At 39.7% G+C, this 19,254-nt stretch overlaps 1 protein-coding gene across 1 annotated transcript in view; it reads right to left on the bottom strand.

Moving 5' to 3' along the window:
• The window catches only part of SGK1 (serum/glucocorticoid regulated kinase 1), a 69,881-nt gene that overhangs the window by 33,947 nt on the left and 16,680 nt on the right, over positions 1–19,254 (bottom strand). Inside the window, exon 2 of the mRNA XM_071436229.1 lies at positions 13,257–13,472. Within this exon, the coding sequence (XP_071292330.1) occupies positions 13,257–13,472 (216 nt within the window). The remainder of the gene's footprint in view (positions 1–13,256; positions 13,473–19,254) is intronic.

Below are 19,254 nucleotides of genomic sequence, written 5' to 3'. Positions count from 1 at the left end.
AGCAAGTGCATGGTGCACTCACCAACTGCCCTGCTGCATTCCCATTGCCTGAGATGTTCATACCCTGAGGAAGCCAAATGTCACTTGCTTAGGGACAGCTTCAATGTCCTACTGACTGGAAAGTGTTGATATTTTCATAATACTGCAGTTCAGTCCTGTGATATCAAGGTCAAGAACATACTACCAGAAAAGATTGTCTACTGTACTTAGGTTTGACCCTTTCTTTTTAGAGTATCTGATCATTCTCCCTTTCTTATTCCCTGCTAAGGAATCATTTGACCTGAAAATGGAAAGGAAATGAGGCTGGTTAAAAGCAAAATGGTTTTGGAGAGTCATTGTCTACCTGCTCTATACTTGAAATCATATTTCCATTAATTTCTGACAAGTCAGTGACATAGTGAAGAAATAGTCTCGTTCTCTGTTTAAAACAATGAAAAATCTCACTCTACCCTCAGGACTGAGACCTCTGTTACAAATATCTGCAGGGAAATAAAGTAAATTAGCAAAAACTGTACCTTTTTACTTATGTTCATTTATAGTTGCAATGGTTGTTAAATAAATGCTCAGAGGAAGAAATGAAGCAAAGCTGTATAGGAGATGTAAATGGATGTCTAAATAATGCCACTGTTGTGTACTGTGTGAGTGCAAAACTTGAAATGGAATCATATGCAACTATGACAAGCCCATGTTATTCTACACCCATATTTTGCAAGAGGTGGTGGAGGTGGAGTGATGCTGGCCTGATAATGAGGGCAGTGACTGTTATTCACCATTTCAGGTAGAGACACTGAAATTACTTAAATGAATAGGCTACTGCTATGTGAAGGGTATGATTAGCTCTTATCAGTGGGTTTCTTCTGGCTCTCCTGACAGGAGACAAAAGTGGCTGAATAACTCATGCAGCTCATTAGGTAAAATGAAACTCTAAAACTTCATTCTACCCAGAAAATAAATCAAGGGACTTAAGCCATAAAGTTCTGTATGAACATCATTCTTATCTGGATGGTTGTTTTTTGCACTGGTCAGCCATTCAGCAATATCCAGTTTGGCTGAAACTTGGTTTAAATCAGATTAAACCAAATTTTGCAATCCACAATGCAGGTTCTAAGGAAGGAATTAATAGGGCCTGCATGGTCCTTGCAGTCTGGCTTTGCAATTGCAAACAATGTTAGTTCTGAACATTTGACAGTTTAATATTTGATATTGTCATCGTTAACAAGACTTGATCTTGTACAAAAGGTCTGTCCAAAAGTTAAATGTTAAACATCCAACTGCTTGCATGTCCACTGAGCATGTTGTTGGTCCTTAGCCTCTGCTGCTGTGAACTGTCTTTAGCCATGTGTTTTGAGGAGAAAGGATAAAACAAGGTATATTTCACTGCTTATTTCAAATCATAAAAGCACCAAAACAGGACTGCTGGATGTGTTAATACTTTCTCTTCCAATTCACTTTATCTCTAGTCATAGCATCAAGAAAAATGGGATTTGTTAAATAGGAAAATATTTAACACACCTGTAAGTGTCAACAGTCACTACAACTCTGAAAAATAGTTGCTCCTGCTTTCAAAGTACAAGTATTTGCTTGCACTCAGTTACCTAATCAGATGTGGGAATGCTGGTTCATAGCTACACATCTCTCTGAAGAAAGTTCCCACTTGTGGTTAGAGTCAGAGATTCAGTTTTTCCATTCCTCCAAAAGATTTATTCAGCATGTAGGTCTTTTCCTTTCCAGCTGTCCACAAAACTTTAAAGCCGATGTAACATAAGCAGTGGTCGATCTTTTTCTCTAAGACTGTCAGCAGGATTAATTGACTTATGAATTGTGGCTTTGGTCCAAGAAGAGCCTCTGGTTCTCCCTCAAAGAAATTGAAGCAGCATTCTTAGTGAAATGATAGCATATAATCCCAACCCACCCAAAACTGGCAACAATCATGTTAGAGCCAAACAGATTTTGAGGTTGTGACAGAATTGAGCAAGTCTGTTACTATCAGCCTCACCACAAGACTGCTACCAAGACACTGAAAATTCAAAACTAAGCATACACAGCAGTTTCACCGAAAGAAAAATAATATTGACAAATGTTCTATGAAGGCACCAGACCTTTTTCCCCCCATGAAAACTCTTTGCAAAACTTAAAGGAACAACGTCCTCTGAAGATCTGCTGACAGTTCATAAAGGAAGCTGTATAGGCTTATATATCCGTAAATATTCCTACAGGTCTTATTTCCACTCTTCTCAGTATTGCTGGAATGAAATGTAAGGAAGAATCAGGCTGCTTATGGCATCCATGGCAGTGATACAATCTGAGTTTTGCAGCAACAAGCTTGGAGAGTGTCCAAATTGCCTTTTTCCTGAGCTCCTGCAGTTATAGACTGGGGCAAGCCTAGATTCAGTACAGATTTCAACATGTGTTAATGTAGTAAAAACACAGATTCACAGACCACTGCAGCAATTCCATAGCTGTAAGAGGACAAAGGGGCCGAATATTGCAAACATTGCCACCACAGGCAAGCCTAAGAGGACAAGGAGGAGCCAGATTTGTGAGTAGATTGTCTTCTCAATTGGGTGTGAAATGCCCCACCAAATGCAGACAAAGCCTTGGACTGAAACAGTGGCAGTGGCTGTACCTAGCACAGGAAATGACAGATTTGCAGTTGAGTTTTTTCTTCCAGTTGTGCCTATAATGCACAGGACCCTGGAAGAGGCACATTGTGATGGAGGAACCACCACCTGTGCATAAAAATCTTTTACGGGGTATCTGTGCCTTCTAGGGATGAATTCCCAGATCCTGATCTTCAGAGTCCACCCCAAAACTATAGACTGTAGAAAGTATTAAGCAGTGCTTTATCAGGGTGGAACTTCGACAGTATCAATGTTCAGAATCAATCCAAATATTGATATTAAATAGTGGTTTTGACACATTAGAAATATAATAAGCATAGTTAGCTGACATGCTGAATTTGAAAAACAAAAGCCACCCTCAGAGACAGCTGGAACTAAAAACTTTATAACATCTCAGTGATGCATATGAAAGCAAAACTAAACAGAAAAACTCTGGACTTCCAATTTTGACCAAAAAAACCTCTTGGTGATTGAAGTACACAGATGTCTGAAATTCTTCAAGTTATAGTAATCGGATTGTAAAAGTACTTTTCTTTTCAGATATATGATATTTATCTTGACAGAGTTTACTCAACAGTTTCATTGTTCCATGTGTTTCCCTTTGGTGCTTAGAAAAGAAAGCTAGTTTGTTCTTTTCATCTGTAGCCATTCCCTCAGTAGCTGTCATTTATTATGTAGAAAAAAGGATTGTGTTGCATTTCTGTATGCATTTGGCTTTGCATGTAGCTATATTTTTCTTTCAGTAAATGTATCTTGGGGCTTGGGGAATTGTTTTGATGAAAGGACAGCTTTTTAAGCCAAAATATCTTTATCTCTCAAAGAGTTTCAATTTCTGCGGGCTAGATTAAAAAAAAATCCTTATAAAACCAAACATCATCATCTCAATGAAAGCTAGCTTTTAGACATCAACCTTCTAGAGTATAATCTGTAACTCTAGGTGTATAGGAACCTCTGCAGCTACCTCTTCAGCAGCACTAGGTGCTTCACAGTAACAACAGCCAGTATCTTGACAATCAAGGGAGTAATATTAGCATCAGCTATCTAAGTCCTGCCTTTTAAGAGTGGCTTTTGAAAAGCTTCTCAAGAGCATCAATCTCTCTTTCTATCTAATAGACCAAGCCTGTCAACAAATGCTCCAGTTTTGACAGGTCCTTCCAACCTATAGAAATCAGATCTGTTTCTCCTGCCTTCCATGAGTCTGCTTGGAATAGAGCTGGATCACTGATGGCAAAACTTGGCCACTCTCAAGAATGAGACCTATAGGAAGCAGACAGGAACTGTAGCTTTCTTTCCCACCTTCACCCCACAACCCCTTAATACTCAAATAAGGGGTTTCAGGATTCCCAGGGTTCAAGCAAGCTACAAGGTTTTGCGTGTACTCTAACAGTGATGCAGCTGCAAAAGGCAGCATTCACAGCATCCTTCATTTCACCTGGACAAGCTTATTACTGACTAGTAGTTAAAAGATGCTTTGGGAGTATAGAGGTGTTTGTCTTCCCCACCTAACAGATTTGAGTTATCTAAATCATAGTCCTCAGATTTCCACTTCACACTCTCCTAATAATATGTGGGAGGTACCCCCGCCCCATCAGCTTGTCTTATCTTTCAAGGGCAAGGGTGGATCCTACCAGATCCTCTTCAAGACCATTCTTAATCCTTCTTCATGGCTTAGAGAAATAAATCCAGCCTCTTTTTTTCTTTTCTAATTGCTTGCTTAGCACTATTCTGAAGCACTTAGGTGTGTGCAAAATTTAATCATGTAACCGGAGGCAATAGATTCTGCTCCAGAACAAAGATGTTATCAAGTGCTACCACACCACATGTCAAATGTTTATTGGAATAACACATTTATATGTTGTTTTGGTTTTACTTCTGTCTGTAAGCCCACTTATCCGCAAAAAAATTCTTAGTTTCACAGGAAAGCAAAACCCTTATGGTTTCACATGACAGCTCACACTTAAGAATTTCTTAATTAAAAGGGTTAGATTCATTTCAAGTTCCTTTAAATTGGTATTTTCAATCTATGGAATTCCCATGGGCCTGACTCCTTCTTCTTCCAGACACATATGACTTTTATAGACATCAGATGAGATGACACCCACCCCCACAATTCTCCTAAGCTCTGTCTCAGGAAAATTTGATTTTTTTTTCGCCCTATGAAATTAATTCTCCAACTTATGCAAAACTGCCACAGGATTTTAGAAACAATAATGTCTTTTCTAGGAAGGCTCCAAAATAATTTTGAGAGAGTGTGACTGTTTTGAGCCTGAGCAGAGTTTCTATTTGTTTTAAAGGTAAATGTTAATATTGTGTCATACAGTATAGGCCAAACAAAGTCTTTGTGCAGCTGCACTGCTGCTTTGGAAATAATTATATTTCCTTTAATGCAAATGGTCAAAAAAGTTGATTTATCATGCATCTGTCAAATCTAGAGAGTGCATTATAGAAACTCTTTTAGAACATCCTGAGCTAACTATTCAGAAGGATGAAAAGATTTCACAAAATGGAAACTCTATAATTAGACATAGAGCAAGCACACTGTATTAAGAGAAGAGACACTGAGGAGTCCTGGGGTGTGGATTCCACTAAATTACCTTAAATGAGCAGCATTGTAGGCACTGTATTGACTAATATAATAGGATTTACAGAATACATGAGTTTACAATGGAGTTCTTTGCCAATTATAACCTCTCTGTGCGAAGAGGAAAATTGTACATAAGAGGTTATCTGGAACTTCTAGACAGAAAAATAGTGATGCCTATTTATAAACTGCAAAGGCATGCAACATCTCCAGTGCTAAGATGAGAAAAAAATTGTTCACTGTGTTACTAGCACTGACCATAGCATTTTGGGTGTCTTGTCTGGTCTGGGACTTTCAGGGGTAGACACACCAGGGCACACAGAGGAGCCAGAGGAAGAAACTAAGTTTTCTTTAAGAAACATATTTCAGGGTTGGGGATTAATTTCTTTAGAGAGAAAGGGCACACAAGACCAGCCCTTGTCAATACTCAAAAGCACAGTCTAGGCAGGCCATGCAATGTCTTTTGGTGGGGAGGGGTGGACACAAACTGCCCAGGGGATGCACTCAGCTACTTTGCAGATCTAATCTTTAGCTGTCTGTACGTGGTCTTAACAACACATATATGAAAGGGTTTGTTTTATCTGTAGTGCTGTTACTCTTTAGGAGAGAAGTATCAATTGCCTGTCAGATTGTTTTTATGACCTTGTCACACAATGCAGCAGACTCCTTTGTTTATCTACTGTGAAGCACGGAATTATCTTCAAAATGAGCTGAAGCAATGATTACAAGATGGCCAATAAACAGATTAAAATCAAGCTCTAGTTGAGGAGAGCAACTCCAGTTGCTCCTGCTAAATAGAACCTTTGTAGACCAAAGGAACCTAGCACAGCATTTGACTGACTGGGGGGGAAAAAAATTCTTTCAAACTAACTGCTTTTTTTACTGGTCTTGTCCACTGTATTCTTTGATATCAGATACTAAGTATTACCAGAAGCTGGATTCTGGAGAAATGCAGAACATTCCTCAATTCTAGTGAGAAAAATCTCTTGGTCTCATGTGGCTGACCAGTTGATAATCAGAAATGAGCTTTGTCTATCTTGCATGAAAGAACAAAACTAAACAGAAATTTGGTCGACTGTGTTTGGTCCAGATTCCTCTTACCCACTCTGCTGTGTATTTTTGGGTTACTACCACCAGAGGAGGAAGGAATACTTTTCTCTCATCTTGTTGACTGTCAGCAAAGTCATTTGAATCTCTGACTCAAAAAGGTGCTAGATAAAAAACATATTAAAAGAAAAAAATAACTTAAGAAAGAGAGAGAAAAGAATGTCATTTCCAGTTCAGGTATTGTGGAAACCCCATGGAAAGAATAATAAATCATTTTCCAGCTGTAGGTATCCCCAGGGAAAACACTTGACAGTTTCTTTAAAATAAGAAATACTTTAATTATCTTCAGTCGTGTTGAACCAGCATTCAAAAAGAAGGAGAACATGTTTTTAGATTTTGATATTGACTTGTCCAATTAATTTACTAAGTCTGTGGCACTTGAACAGACCTGTGATGGATGTACAAATGACTGAGTGCCTCACTGCGTATTTGTAAAGCAGATGATTGATGTATCCCATAATTTCTTTGAGCCATGGAGCTGATTTATATGCTCTGTGCTGTATAGACATTCTCTTTGTCAGCTGGGACTGTAAAACCCCCCACAGGCAATTGTCTGCTATTCAGTCTTTCCCATTCACTGAAATTACACATAATTTTAGCCTGTGCATTTATAAACTATGCTTTGCCATTTCCATTTGAAAATGCCTTTGTGCTAAACATTTTTGACTTGTCTAAATAAATATTATCCATAATAACCCTATATCAATCCATTACAAACCCATGTAACTACGTACTGCATTTAGATTGAATCCCTGAAACAAAGCCTGTTCCCACCTCACTCGTGTGATGCTTTCACAGCTGATACTCACAGCTGCAGAGAAATCTGAGCTACAGAGAAATCTGCGATTGTTTCATTTTGCTAAAGCTATAGGATCTGCAATAAAATAATGTTTGAGTGCCTGGTCTTCATATATACAGATGATCAAATTCCAAAAGCACAGAGACCTATTGGCAGGTAAATAAGCCCGTAGTTATGGGGGGAGGTAAGTATTCAAATGAACTCGATTCCAAATTCCATCAAAACCTCATTAGTGACACATTTATATCATTAGCTGAAAGAGCTTTAGTGTAGTCAGTTAGAAACAACTATTTAGGAAATAGCTATAAGCTCTGCTGGTGAAAAATGGCTTTTTCATTAGAGACTGTGAATTCACAGGATTAAGCTACAACTTTGAGTTGTGATGATCCAGAAAAGACAGACTTTCTACAAGCAGAAACTGCAGAATGAAGAGGAGTACAAAATACCTTCCTTACTGTTCTAATTGCTCATCTTGAACCACTTTATTCTCTAAAACTCTCTTTAATCTTCTGACAGTGCTACAATACATTACTGGAGCAATGTATCATATCTGGATTTACTTGTAAATGAAAAATGGTGAGAGAAACTGTGGAGTTCCAGTGGCTGTGGATTCTGAAGTTAAATCACATGTAGTATAGAACTATTTCCTTTACTGGTTTTAACATTTTCTTCCTTAGGATTATGTTGCAATGTCCTTCTCACTATAACAGGGAGCACTGAAAAGGGTTATCTGATAGATTATCTCTCTGTACGTCACTTTTATGGACACAAGGGGCAGTTTCCCAGCTCAGTGAGATAAGCCACCATCTTCCAGTCTTAGGGGCCATAGCAAAACATACCCTGGAATCTGGAGTAACCCACTGTAGGGCAGGAACATCCTACGCATGAATACATTAGACTTCAGCCAGATGCCACTAACTTTGACTCTTCTGTTTTGGAACACAGTTGCATATCCCTGTAGCTCTTATATTTAAAGTCTGCTTGTAATGTTAAGTCTTTTATACCACAAATGTTTTATACAAGATTTTCTTACTGTTTCGCTGCTTAAATGGGATTTTTTCAGTTGTTTTTAATTTTCTCTTTTCAGACTTATTTCTACTTTTCAATATTACCATGGAGCTAGCAAATAAAGCACCATAATTTTTCTGGAATGATGTTAACAACATTTTTTTTCTGTCAGGTCCTTCTCCTGGAAGAAGAACAAGAAGGGACAAAAGAGAAGCCTAAACTCATCGAGATAATCTTCATAAGTCTTTCCTAAGTCACTGCATGAGGCATCCCATCAAGACAACAAAGGTCACACCAATGTCAGTCTGTGCTATAGGCTCAGGGACCATTTGACTCTTTGTCTGTCCTTTGCTCCTTGACAACATCTTTCCAAAGGATCCTACTTACCAGGGTCTCTGACAGACACTCCAAACTGGATTTCATTATATAAATGAAGAAAAAAAAAAGATAAAACTTGCTCTGCAAGGCCTTTCAGAGGCATGTGTTGCCCTGGTATTGCTGCTCTCACTCACAGTAGATGTATCTATTTCACATCCTTCCCCATGTCACTCCATAAGGGACAGAAGCAGACTCAGTGGATGGAAGGCTGTACTCCTAAATGTGAGCATAGAGCATCTGCTTTGCTGAGTGTGGGACTGACCTGAGCCAAGCCACTTTCTGTGGCATCTGGGCTACCTTCTAGAATAATCACACTTAACTCAGGACCCTACAGGGTGTACTGGGTAGTTATAATTATTCCATCAAAGTGCATTACTGTGTTTCTGCCTCTATCAAGTGTAATGTGCCATTAGGTTATTAATTTGCCTAGGTTTATTGGAGCCTCTCACAGTCCTCTCCAGACTTGATTTCACTGAACAATTCTGTAATTCTGTTACCCAAACTTCCTTTTTAAATCTACTTTTCTTTTCCAAATTGTCTTTTATTGCAGCACTTCTCACATGTATTGGTTCCAGGAGTATTTTTGTCCCGTACTGGGTTTCCAGGATTTTCATTTCCTCTGTTGTGCATATGTTAGTGTATTAACTAGCACTTACCAGGGTGTAAATCACAGGGTGCCTCATTACCAAGGCGGATCATTAAATGTAGGAGGGTTATTTATCTAAAATGTGTGAGAAAACCATATTTCCCTAAAAATCCCACTCAGATTTGTCACCAAACTCTTTCTTTATGGAGAGCTAGTCAGATTTTTTTCATCTCCACATTTTCCTAGTCCATTAAAAGGCATTAATTTTTATTATGCCCCTTTATGCAAAATGTTTCATCTGAAACATATTCTTACCCCATCTCAAATGAAAGTTTCTAGAAGCTGTATGTTATTTGTGGGAGAGATTTGTAATTAAAACTGTCTCGAATAATTGTCCAGCCTTTGGCTTGGGTACATTTCTTTCAGCATTCCTCATCTCTGAAGCAAGACTTGAAATATGGTTAAGTGCTGAAATCTGACTGAATTCAAGAGCTCTTCTATACACAGGAGCCTTGAAAGACTTCCAGTAGCAAAAAATAAATTCTTGCTATGGATCTAATAACATGATCCAAAGGTGTCCATGAGAGTAATTAATTTCCACTAAGCTGCAAAGGACTTCTCCAAAAAGGTGGCAGCACTGAATTCCCTGCAGCCCTAATTAAGATTCTCCTGGTGCTCTTTCACAGAAGACAGTGGGCATGGATGGACTGCCCTGGGCGAAAGAAGACAAGGAACTGCCTCAGTATCCTCCATCTCTTTCCCATTGCCTGCCCCCCAGACATGATAAGAGAGGGTGAAGAGATCCAGACGTGGTCCCTGATGTGGGGATGGCCCCTCCTGGGGTCGCTGGGGCCGAGCACCCTGCTCAGCAGCCCTGAGTGCCCCGTCTGTCACACAGCCATGGCCGTGCTGGACATGCTCCCGGCCAGCTGAAGTCACGTTGCCTGAATGGAGTAAAGGCTTACTTAGCTCGCCCTTTCCCTCCTCCCACCTCTTAGCTAGGGGCTGCTCAGGGCTTTTGTTTGGCTATGGAAAGAAAAGACAGCTCTAGTCATTCAAGGCTTTGGTCTCCTAGATAGAGATGTGTCTGTGGTGCTTCAGGACAGATGCTAGCTGATGGATAGGGCAGCAGGAGTTTTTTTAGACAAAGAGGAAAGAACAGAAAAAGCCTTGAACCTAGCTCTTGGCTGAGAGAAAATAAAAAAAAAAAAAGAAAGCTATTTTGAGCTCACTAACAAGGTCCTATCTTTTGCTTATTTAGAGAAAGGTTTGAAAGAAGGGCATAACAATACAGTGTAAGTGGAATACACAGGTCATGCAGAGCATAAAAGAATTTTATATGTGTGTGTGTGTGTGCATGTGAGTATGATTTGCTTCTTATAACCCAGCTTGGTAAACCCTCACCTGAGAGATTTAAATCACACCCAATTTTCACCATGTTTGCCTCTCCCTGTTTAGCAGACTGCAATGCAACTCTAAGACATGGGTTGCCTGCTCTTTCAGAACCAGCTTACTAACACGAGGTATTCATTACACAGCATGGTAATTTATTTTGAAAGCAAATTTACCCTCCTCATCAAGCCAGTGAGTTATGTGCAACCTGAACTATGCAGATAGACGTGGAAAAGCGAGGTTTGGTTATTGTAAATCACTACCCTGGCAGTGGTCCAAGCTCTTAGGGCTTCAGCTGTTACACTAGTAGAGCAGATATAAGCTCCTATATAAGTAATCCACATCGGTTACAAAAAACAATAATATACCTATGTAAGCCAGTCATGTGAAAATTAGCATGATTATCTGGCAATGCTTGATAATTATCTAGTCCACTGTAAGCAAAGCAGAAAAAAATTCATAAAAATGCAGAGATTGTACACTATCGTACAAATAACAGAGGAGACTTAATAGATGTTACATCAGTAATAATTTTTATAAATTCCAGCTGGCACATGCCTTAATAGAAAAGCCTGGGGAAGTGGAAATGAGAGCATATATTAAGAAAAAAACATCATTATTTAAAATACTTTTAGTTTCAAAATAATCTTATTTATGCTATGTCAATTTTTAAAGACTCCACTACATAATTACAATCACAGTAAACAAGCAGTAATGATTTTTTCCCTTGTTCTGTACTGGAAATAAGAATAGCAATACAGACACGTCTCCCCTTGGGTGATGTGTTTTAATCAGGTTGGTTTTTATAAGGCCTTTTTTAAACTGATCAGACTAGCCTGAAGCGTGTCAGAAAAAACATGTTGCCTAGAATAAGCCTTTAATAATATTTCACAGCTGATTTGTTTTTGAGTTAATTTGCCCTTGAGCAAAAGAACAGGGTCAGGAGGACCCTTGTATGGGTTGGTGTTGAGCACAGCACAAAGGAACTATAATCATGATACCAGTACCTGGTTGCAGTACTGAAAAACAGAGAAGGAAGAGCAGTGGAGAAAAAGAAACAAGAGTTATCCAGGAGAGATGACTGGCACAATCCAAGCTCCCTGCTGATTTAACAGAGATCACGTTCTCTTCTCCTTGAAATACAGAACTGTCTGTTCAAGTTCATTGGTTTAAAGTGAGGGGAGTTATTTCACACTTAATGCAGCTTGTGCCACTTGTAACCCTCGAACAGAATCTCACCCAGAAACTCACTTTAAACTTTGAAAAGGTCACACACAGAACTCCTTCAGCCTTTATTATTGAAAGCTTCCTCCTGGTTCTACTGTAGAGAAAAAGGCAGTGACCTTACATTTAATCACATCAAGGACTCCATGCTTTAACTTACTTAAAAGATTCCTTATGCAGGAAAGCTTTATCCAAGAAGTCTTTTGCCAGATAATGATGTTTTTAAAGCAGCGTGCAAAATATCTCCCTTGCTGCAAACTCTGGCTGCTGAGTAAGCAGCCTCTGCACTGCCTGCAGAAAGGAGACAGCGAGAGAGGTCCAGGGGAATCTGCATTCAGCCAAATCCGCCCCACATGCATGTGAAACCTAATGGAAATCAGTTGTGAGGCCCTACAGCTCTACAGGAGTACATGTGATTTATAGCAGGGCAAAGGATTTGCAGAATCCTGCGTCTTTGGTGCTTTCATTTTTTAATGCTTCAGCCTGAGCAAAACTAATCTTCTTAATGAAGTAAAATGGAGGAGTAATTAGCTCCTTCACTTGCACATGTTTAACCACAATGCCTTTGCAGGGTTTCAGAAGTGCACAGGACTTCCATTTTTACCTGCTGCTTGGAATTCCCTGTTTAAAAATGCAGCAAATGTAGTTTGAAAAAAATGTTTCTGCTGTGAGCTGTATGCTAAGGCTCTGATAAATGCCTTGTCACATTTGCTCTGCTTTGTACTTGGAAAGATTCTTATTTGTTTGCTTTTATGTTTCTACAACTCTCTCCTTTTTTGCACACCATTTCCAGGCAAGGGATAATTCTGTCAGGGATGACAGACTCTGCGGAAAACTTTCTGTTCTGCATTTGCCTTTTCTCCACAGGGATTATGTGGAGCTGAACAATGAAAAAAGGTCCAAAGTCTGCCTCTGAAAAGCCCCTCCTTGACCTTTCCATCTCAGCCCTCCCAATTTTGCCATCTTCACGTCTGTGTGTAACTGCCCAGCACTAGATGAGGAATATTGTCATCTATTACATACTAACATGACTTGAGGCAAAACAGGGTTTTCCTTCTGCTAGAAGACCCCCTGAATAGTTTACCTTCTGTTTGGGAAAACTCCCTGAGCCAAATTCTGATTTCTAAAAAGAAAGCTAGACATGGTTTGGGGGGTAGAGGGGATGAAGGGTGGTCTTGTACTTATTGGACAGAAAGGAAAAAATTAGCAAGTCTGTGTCCTTTTCACTATCTTGGAAAGATAATATCACCTATTCTCACCCCAGTTTCTGTAAAACAGGGAAATAATATTTATTATTATTGCTAATCTGTTAAAATACTATGAGAGTACATCATAGCACTTTAGTGAAGAGTCTTTTCTTTTCCATGGGCACCAAATTTCAAGGTAGAAAGCAGAGCCCAGATGTGCACAACAGCCTTGGTCAGTAGAGTTTCAGGTTTTGGAACATCCCTTTTCTTCCAGGGGCACACAATCTCTTAAATACAGGACCATTTTAAGTATAGACCTGTTATCAGTACAAAACATGTAAACAGAGTTTGAGGGGAGGAAAGAGTGGCTTACTTTGCTGTTTCTCTGGCTCTCCCAGGAGCAGGACTCGGCCTCCTGAGGAGCAATCCCTCGCTGGAAAGGGTGGTCACTCAGGCAGGTCTGGCAGAAGGGAGGCTCCAGCTCTGGATCCCCTGCAGGTAAATTCATCACAGTGGGCCCCGGGTATTTGAGGCTGGCGTGTGGATGCTTCTCAACGTTGACCATCGGGCTCTTAATCCACCTTCGTACCTGCCAACACAGAAGCAGATTATGGACTCTCTTTGCTCTACAGCTGTTGGGATGGCACAACAGGGTTTCCAATGAGGACAGAAGCACAGATTGGGGTAAATAATCAGATATGAGGATCAGGATCAATTTTCTGTAGGAAAAAGTACCAAGGGAAGTCAGGGTGAGCACACATCATCATAGCCAGGCTCTTAATGCTGAGAATTTTTTGCTGATTTGCGCAACTCTGCCGTAAGTTTATCTACAAAATAAAGGCTTTATAAATAAATATATTGAAGTATGCAGTAGACTGCTAAAAGAGAGTGATAACTGCCCAAAGCAAGTACTTCCAGCCTAAACAGCTCAGTTTCCCCATGAGAAAAAGCAGACTGGTTTTGCAGGAATAGAATTGTAAGACTTGCTTTCTGCAGTCCTTTCTTTCAACAGCAATATCTCCTGTATCATCTCTGACTTCATAAACTACCTCAGCCTTTTCTGTGCCTCCTATTACTCCATTCAAGAGTCAGTTTCTCTTGCTGACCTGCCCCAAATTTTGATCCTGACTCCTCTAACCTGGCGTCCCCTGCCTTCTCCTCATCTCTGCAGCTTCCCAGCTAGGACCCAGTGCACTGCAGTAGGAAGGACACTGGTTACGAGCATAATGCACTGTGCTGGCAGGGCACAGTGTCAGCCTTGTGCACTTTGTTTGCTTTTCCTTTCACTTCTGTGACTGTCTCTTTGATGTGAATTAACAGTATTGGGCTTTCTGAGGCATTAAGTGAGGAGAGACCTCTCTGAGCTCTTTTTACAAGTTATTTTGCACTGTCAAAGCAAAAAGACCACTACGTGAGCTGTGGTATATATGCAATGAATCTGATCAGAACTCTGTAGTTAGAATGCAAAGGATGGATAGGGATGTCTCAGGACACACTCTCCCAGCCCGGAGGGGGAAGGCTGAGACAGCCAGGGCTGACAGCCCAACTGTCCTCCTATTGAAAGGATGCAATCTGTTTCCTCTGGGATCCCTGGCCTCAGCAGCTCCATTCTTCATTAAGAGATGATATTTGCCATTAGGGGATGCTTTACATCAGGAAAAAAACCCCATTTTATCTTACATTAGTCATGAGCAGGATGGCAAGTGCTTGATTAACAGTGGAAATCTATATCACAGCAACTGGTAACCAGGATCATGCATGATAAACAAACAGAATGAGACATCTCTAACTGGCCTTCTGCTGGTGACTCCTCCATGAGCAAAGCGCCTGCTCTGCTGACCTGCCGGAAATCTCAACATTAGGAAAATTTCTCTTTCCTCTCTATGGAAACCAGGCAAATAGATTTCCTTCTGTGGGCAAATGAGACACTTTCCTGTGCATTCCCCATTTGCATTTTTTAGTGTCAGTTCATGTGGATAATATTACCCTCTACCTCCATGCTCTGGAGCATCCCCAAAAAATATCCAGACTGCTTTAGCTTCAGATTGATGGGTTGAAGTTGTAGGGGGAGGGATTATTTTTTTCAAATTTAATTTCAACAAATATATAGAAACTGATCTTTTAACCCAGGCAGTTTTTTGGGTTTTTTTAATATATTTTTGCCAAGCATAATTGATTCTGTGATTGTTAAGCACATCATTAAATATATTATTCTGCCCAAATAAATACACGGTTATGTGTCTTGATCTAATTTCAGATTTTGGTGTGTTGGAAATAATTATTACATTCATGGTAAAAAAAAAAAAAAAAAAAAAAAAAAAAGCTTGATTTCCTAGTGTAGTTTTATTACAGGAAACATTTAATTTGATTCTGAGTTGAATTTGTTCTTTTCAAGATATATCTGGTGGTCAGTTAAGTATTTTCTGACCTGGTTCTGCCTTTTTTCCTCAACATCCTGCAATTTCAGTCATTTCACAATTGGTGCACACAGAGTGCAGAAATGTGCATGAATAAAGAACCAAACTGACAGCAGAAAAGGACCGGGGCTGCAATGAGCTGCAGGTTCAGTCTTCCTTAAAAATTCAGGAAACATAGGCCAGTCTTTTGCTTGAGAGTTCTAAATTGCATATGGAATTCACATGTAAATGTGGATCTAAGGTTTCATTAAGACCCTATGATGTTTGGTTTTGTGGTATCAGATTCATGACATTTGCAGTGATACAGTTAAACAATAATTTCTATTGTAACGTCACCTGTTTTTTCACCCTCACGTGTTTCCATTTACATATCTTTAGCCTTCCTGTGTATGAAAAAGCATTCAAAATGTGACTGGGATGCTCCTGATACACCAAAATGTGTTGGTATTGAATGATGTTGTAGCTGTACCTTTTAATGGCAATGAAATATACATTCTGCAGTAAAATGATCATAAATTAAAAATTAACAACTGGTGCTTTAATGATGAGGGAAAGTAACACAGAGTGCATTTTATGAAGCTGCACACACCAGAATGTAGATGGCATTTCTCTCTCTAGCATCAGCAAGTGGTTCCTGAGTTCACTCTGAATTCTGAAGAATTTTTCTTTCTTTAGTATGTATTCCAAGCTGACTCCTGATTTGAAGCCAGATATGCTTTTTTTTTTTTTTTATGGATTACTTATTGCTGTTTAAAAATGTTGGGCTAAACCAAAGTTTCCCCATGATAGGTCCATATTATTTATACATTATAGCTTGTACTGAGAGATGAGAAATAAGCATGATCATGAACACTGCTCAACAATATGAACTCTGGTCATATTGTTGTTCTGTTGAATGAAGCAGAGTTCTGGAGAAAGTAAGGAGAAAAAATTTCATGAGAATCCAGCTTTGAGATTGAATGAACCAGCACGATTGTTGGATTTGGTTTTTTTTTTAATGGTTGGAAAAAGTTCCAATAGGTTAGCACACCCAAAAATGCACTGTCAGAGGAGAGCTTTAAAAGTAGTTTATCTTCATTAGGTCGGACAAAGTCCAGGTTCACGTACATCCAGTCCAGGACACCATGCTGACTCAGCAAGACACGCGTAACATTTCAATAAACTTAACTGAGTCACTCTGAAAAGCAATGTACAATCAACAGACACCAACAGAAACCCAAGGCCTGCCCAGCTGAGCCCAGGGAAGTTGTTTTTCTTTCCCGTGCAGCCTTTGCCCCTGAGTGAGGCACTCCTGGGTGCCTGCCCACGCGCCCAGACCTGCCCGGCAGCACCCGCAGGGAGCCGCGCCGGGGCTGGGCTGCGGCGGTGCCAAGGAGCTCTGCCAGCGCCGGGCGTGCTGGGCTGCTCCTAGGGCTTGCCTGCATGGATGTGCAAAAGTCTGCTCTCCAGTCACAAATGCACATCCAGCCCTTGTGTGGGCAGCTTGGGTCAGAGTTATGGTGGGGTTAATTAGCTCTGCAGCTGTTTACTGCATTTATTGGAGTTAAAATTTCAGGTTTTATTCTGAATTGAGAGGTTCAGGAGGACTTTAATGACATTCAACTCCTCTAATTTCACTTCTTCAACTAATTCAGACTAATGCCCCTCAGTATCCCTTTGCAGACAAACCTTACATTTGATTTTGAAATAACATTGAGTAAAATGCACAGAAGAGTGTAGAAAATTCAATTATTCACCCCTGACTTTCAACATATATCCATGTCCAAAGTCATTGAAAATACTGATTTGAAAGTAGGAACTGGCAGCAACTTCATAGCAGCAAGGTCAAGATCAGACTTTGGAAGAAAACCAATTTCCCTGGCCATTGCTATGCAGGTCTTGGGTTTCTATTGATGCTTGTAGATTATATATTACTTTTCAGAGGGCCTCAGTTAAATTTATTGAAATGTTATGTATATGTATTAGTCACTGAATTGTAAGTCTACCCTATAGGCTTTTGTCTAGCTTTAACCTTAATAGACTTCAAAGATTTTTTGAGGTTTTAATATTTACATTTACATTAGACAAGTGCCTTAGATCTATAGCTCTGTTTGACTTGGGCTATCTTAAATGTCACTAAGGGATTCAAAGTGCAAAGTTTCATTTCTTTTTAATTCACTTCCGCTAAAAAAAGTCCTACACTGGATTGCACAAATTTAAAAGCATTTAAAAGAAATTTCTCAGAGTTTCTTCCCTGATTTGACAAATTAAGATTAACAAGTAACAGATGATAGTTTGCTATTTAGGGCATTATGTGATCATAGAATCATGGAATGATTTGGGTTGGAAGGGACCTTAAAGATCATCTAGTTCCAATCACCCTGCTGTGGGCAGGGACACCTTCTGTAAGACAAGGTTGCTCCAGGCCCCATCCAGCCTGGCCTTGGACACTTCCAGGGATGGGGCATTCATAACTTCTCTGGGCAATCTCTTCCAGAGCTTCACCACTGTCATAACGATAATTGTCTTGCTAATACCTAATTTAAACGTCTTTCTGTTTGAATTCGGTCCTTCTCCTGTCACTACATGCCCTAGTGAAAAGCCTTTCTTTAGACTTCCTGTAGGGCCCCTTCAGCTACTTGAAGATGCTGCAAGGTCTCCCCAGAGCTCCAATAGCAACGTGCTAGGTGCATAATTCTTTGTGGCACTGTAAGGAGTATTTTATTATTCAAATAGATTATTTTTTTTATTCTTATCAAGATATCCACTACCACTAAATAAACTAGAGCCTGCTCCTAACTGCAGGAAGCAATCCTCCTCTGAACTTCCTCTGACAGCTTCTGTACTTACGTCTCCAAGACAAGACCCAGCAATTTCATCCACCATTATAGAGTATAAGCAGCAGACTCTAAATGTGTCTGAGATAATCAGCTTTAATATAACTACTTATTTGAATAATTTCTTAAAATGAAGAGTTTTGAGGTTGTCAAAGCAAATAATTTTAACTTTTCCAAAATCAAAAATTTCATATTTTCAACTCAAATGACATTTTTCTTTCTTTTTATTGATACAGAACAAATTATTTGGAACAAATGCAGTCAACTTCACACTCACAGACTTTCATGACTGGGAGTAAACACTTCTCCACCCTGCCACATTTAAATTTTTTTTTCTATTGGTGGTTTTGTTGGACCTCCAAAGGAGCTCTGGAAGTAGTCAAAATTGTTTGGTATTTCTGGCATTTCTTGCAATGACAACAAACAAAACTGATGAAAATTTTCAAGAAAAGTGAGTTCAAGGGAGTGTTCTGCACCCCTCTAATCTGTAGCCATGTTTCACTAATCCCAAACTAAATTGAAATGTGACTGTTGCTAGAGAGCAGCTCTAAATACCCTTTTCCCAAGCATGGCCTGTAGCATTGCTGAAAGGTGCATAAGTGTTTTTTTTAAAGGTTCTTTATTTTCTGAGCCTTGTTTTCTCAAGTTTCTTTGTTTGCTTTACTTTCTAAAAACATGATATCCAACAGTGATAATCTTAGACTTGAAAATTGCCAGATGTGATTAAATAAGATTTGCCAAGTTCCAGGGGTTTTTTTCACTCCTGGTTTTTGCTGTTATGTAATAGCAAACAGATAAAGCTTTTAATTTCATATGGCTCAGTTGTCAATGGCAGCAGTCGACTCAGCACATTCTACACTTTAATTGGTTATCCATAAGCCAGTCCCCATCACTGCAATTATGAGGAATGTTTTCCATGAGAGAAACACCAGCCTGTTCCCTGGAGCCTCTACCAATGCAGATGTGGCTCTTGCTCAGAGGAAAAAGATGCCAGTGGCACCAGTGACCATCTTGGAGCATCCTCCCTATCACTGGAGGCTCTGAAAAACCTGGTGCTTCAAAGGACAAGATGAGCTCCTTTGCTGGCTTCACAGCTGAACACTTGACCTTCAGAACTGATGAATACACAAGAAAAGAA

The sequence above is a fragment of the Agelaius tricolor genome, unplaced genomic scaffold, assembly GCF_023055355.1.
Source record: "Agelaius tricolor isolate 1412-34295 unplaced genomic scaffold, bAgeTri1.0.p SCAF_1, whole genome shotgun sequence".
Lineage (NCBI taxonomy): Eukaryota > Metazoa > Chordata > Aves > Passeriformes > Icteridae > Agelaius > Agelaius tricolor.
Note: the sequence above shows the minus strand (reverse complement) of the source record. Positions and strands in the feature narration are given on the sequence as shown.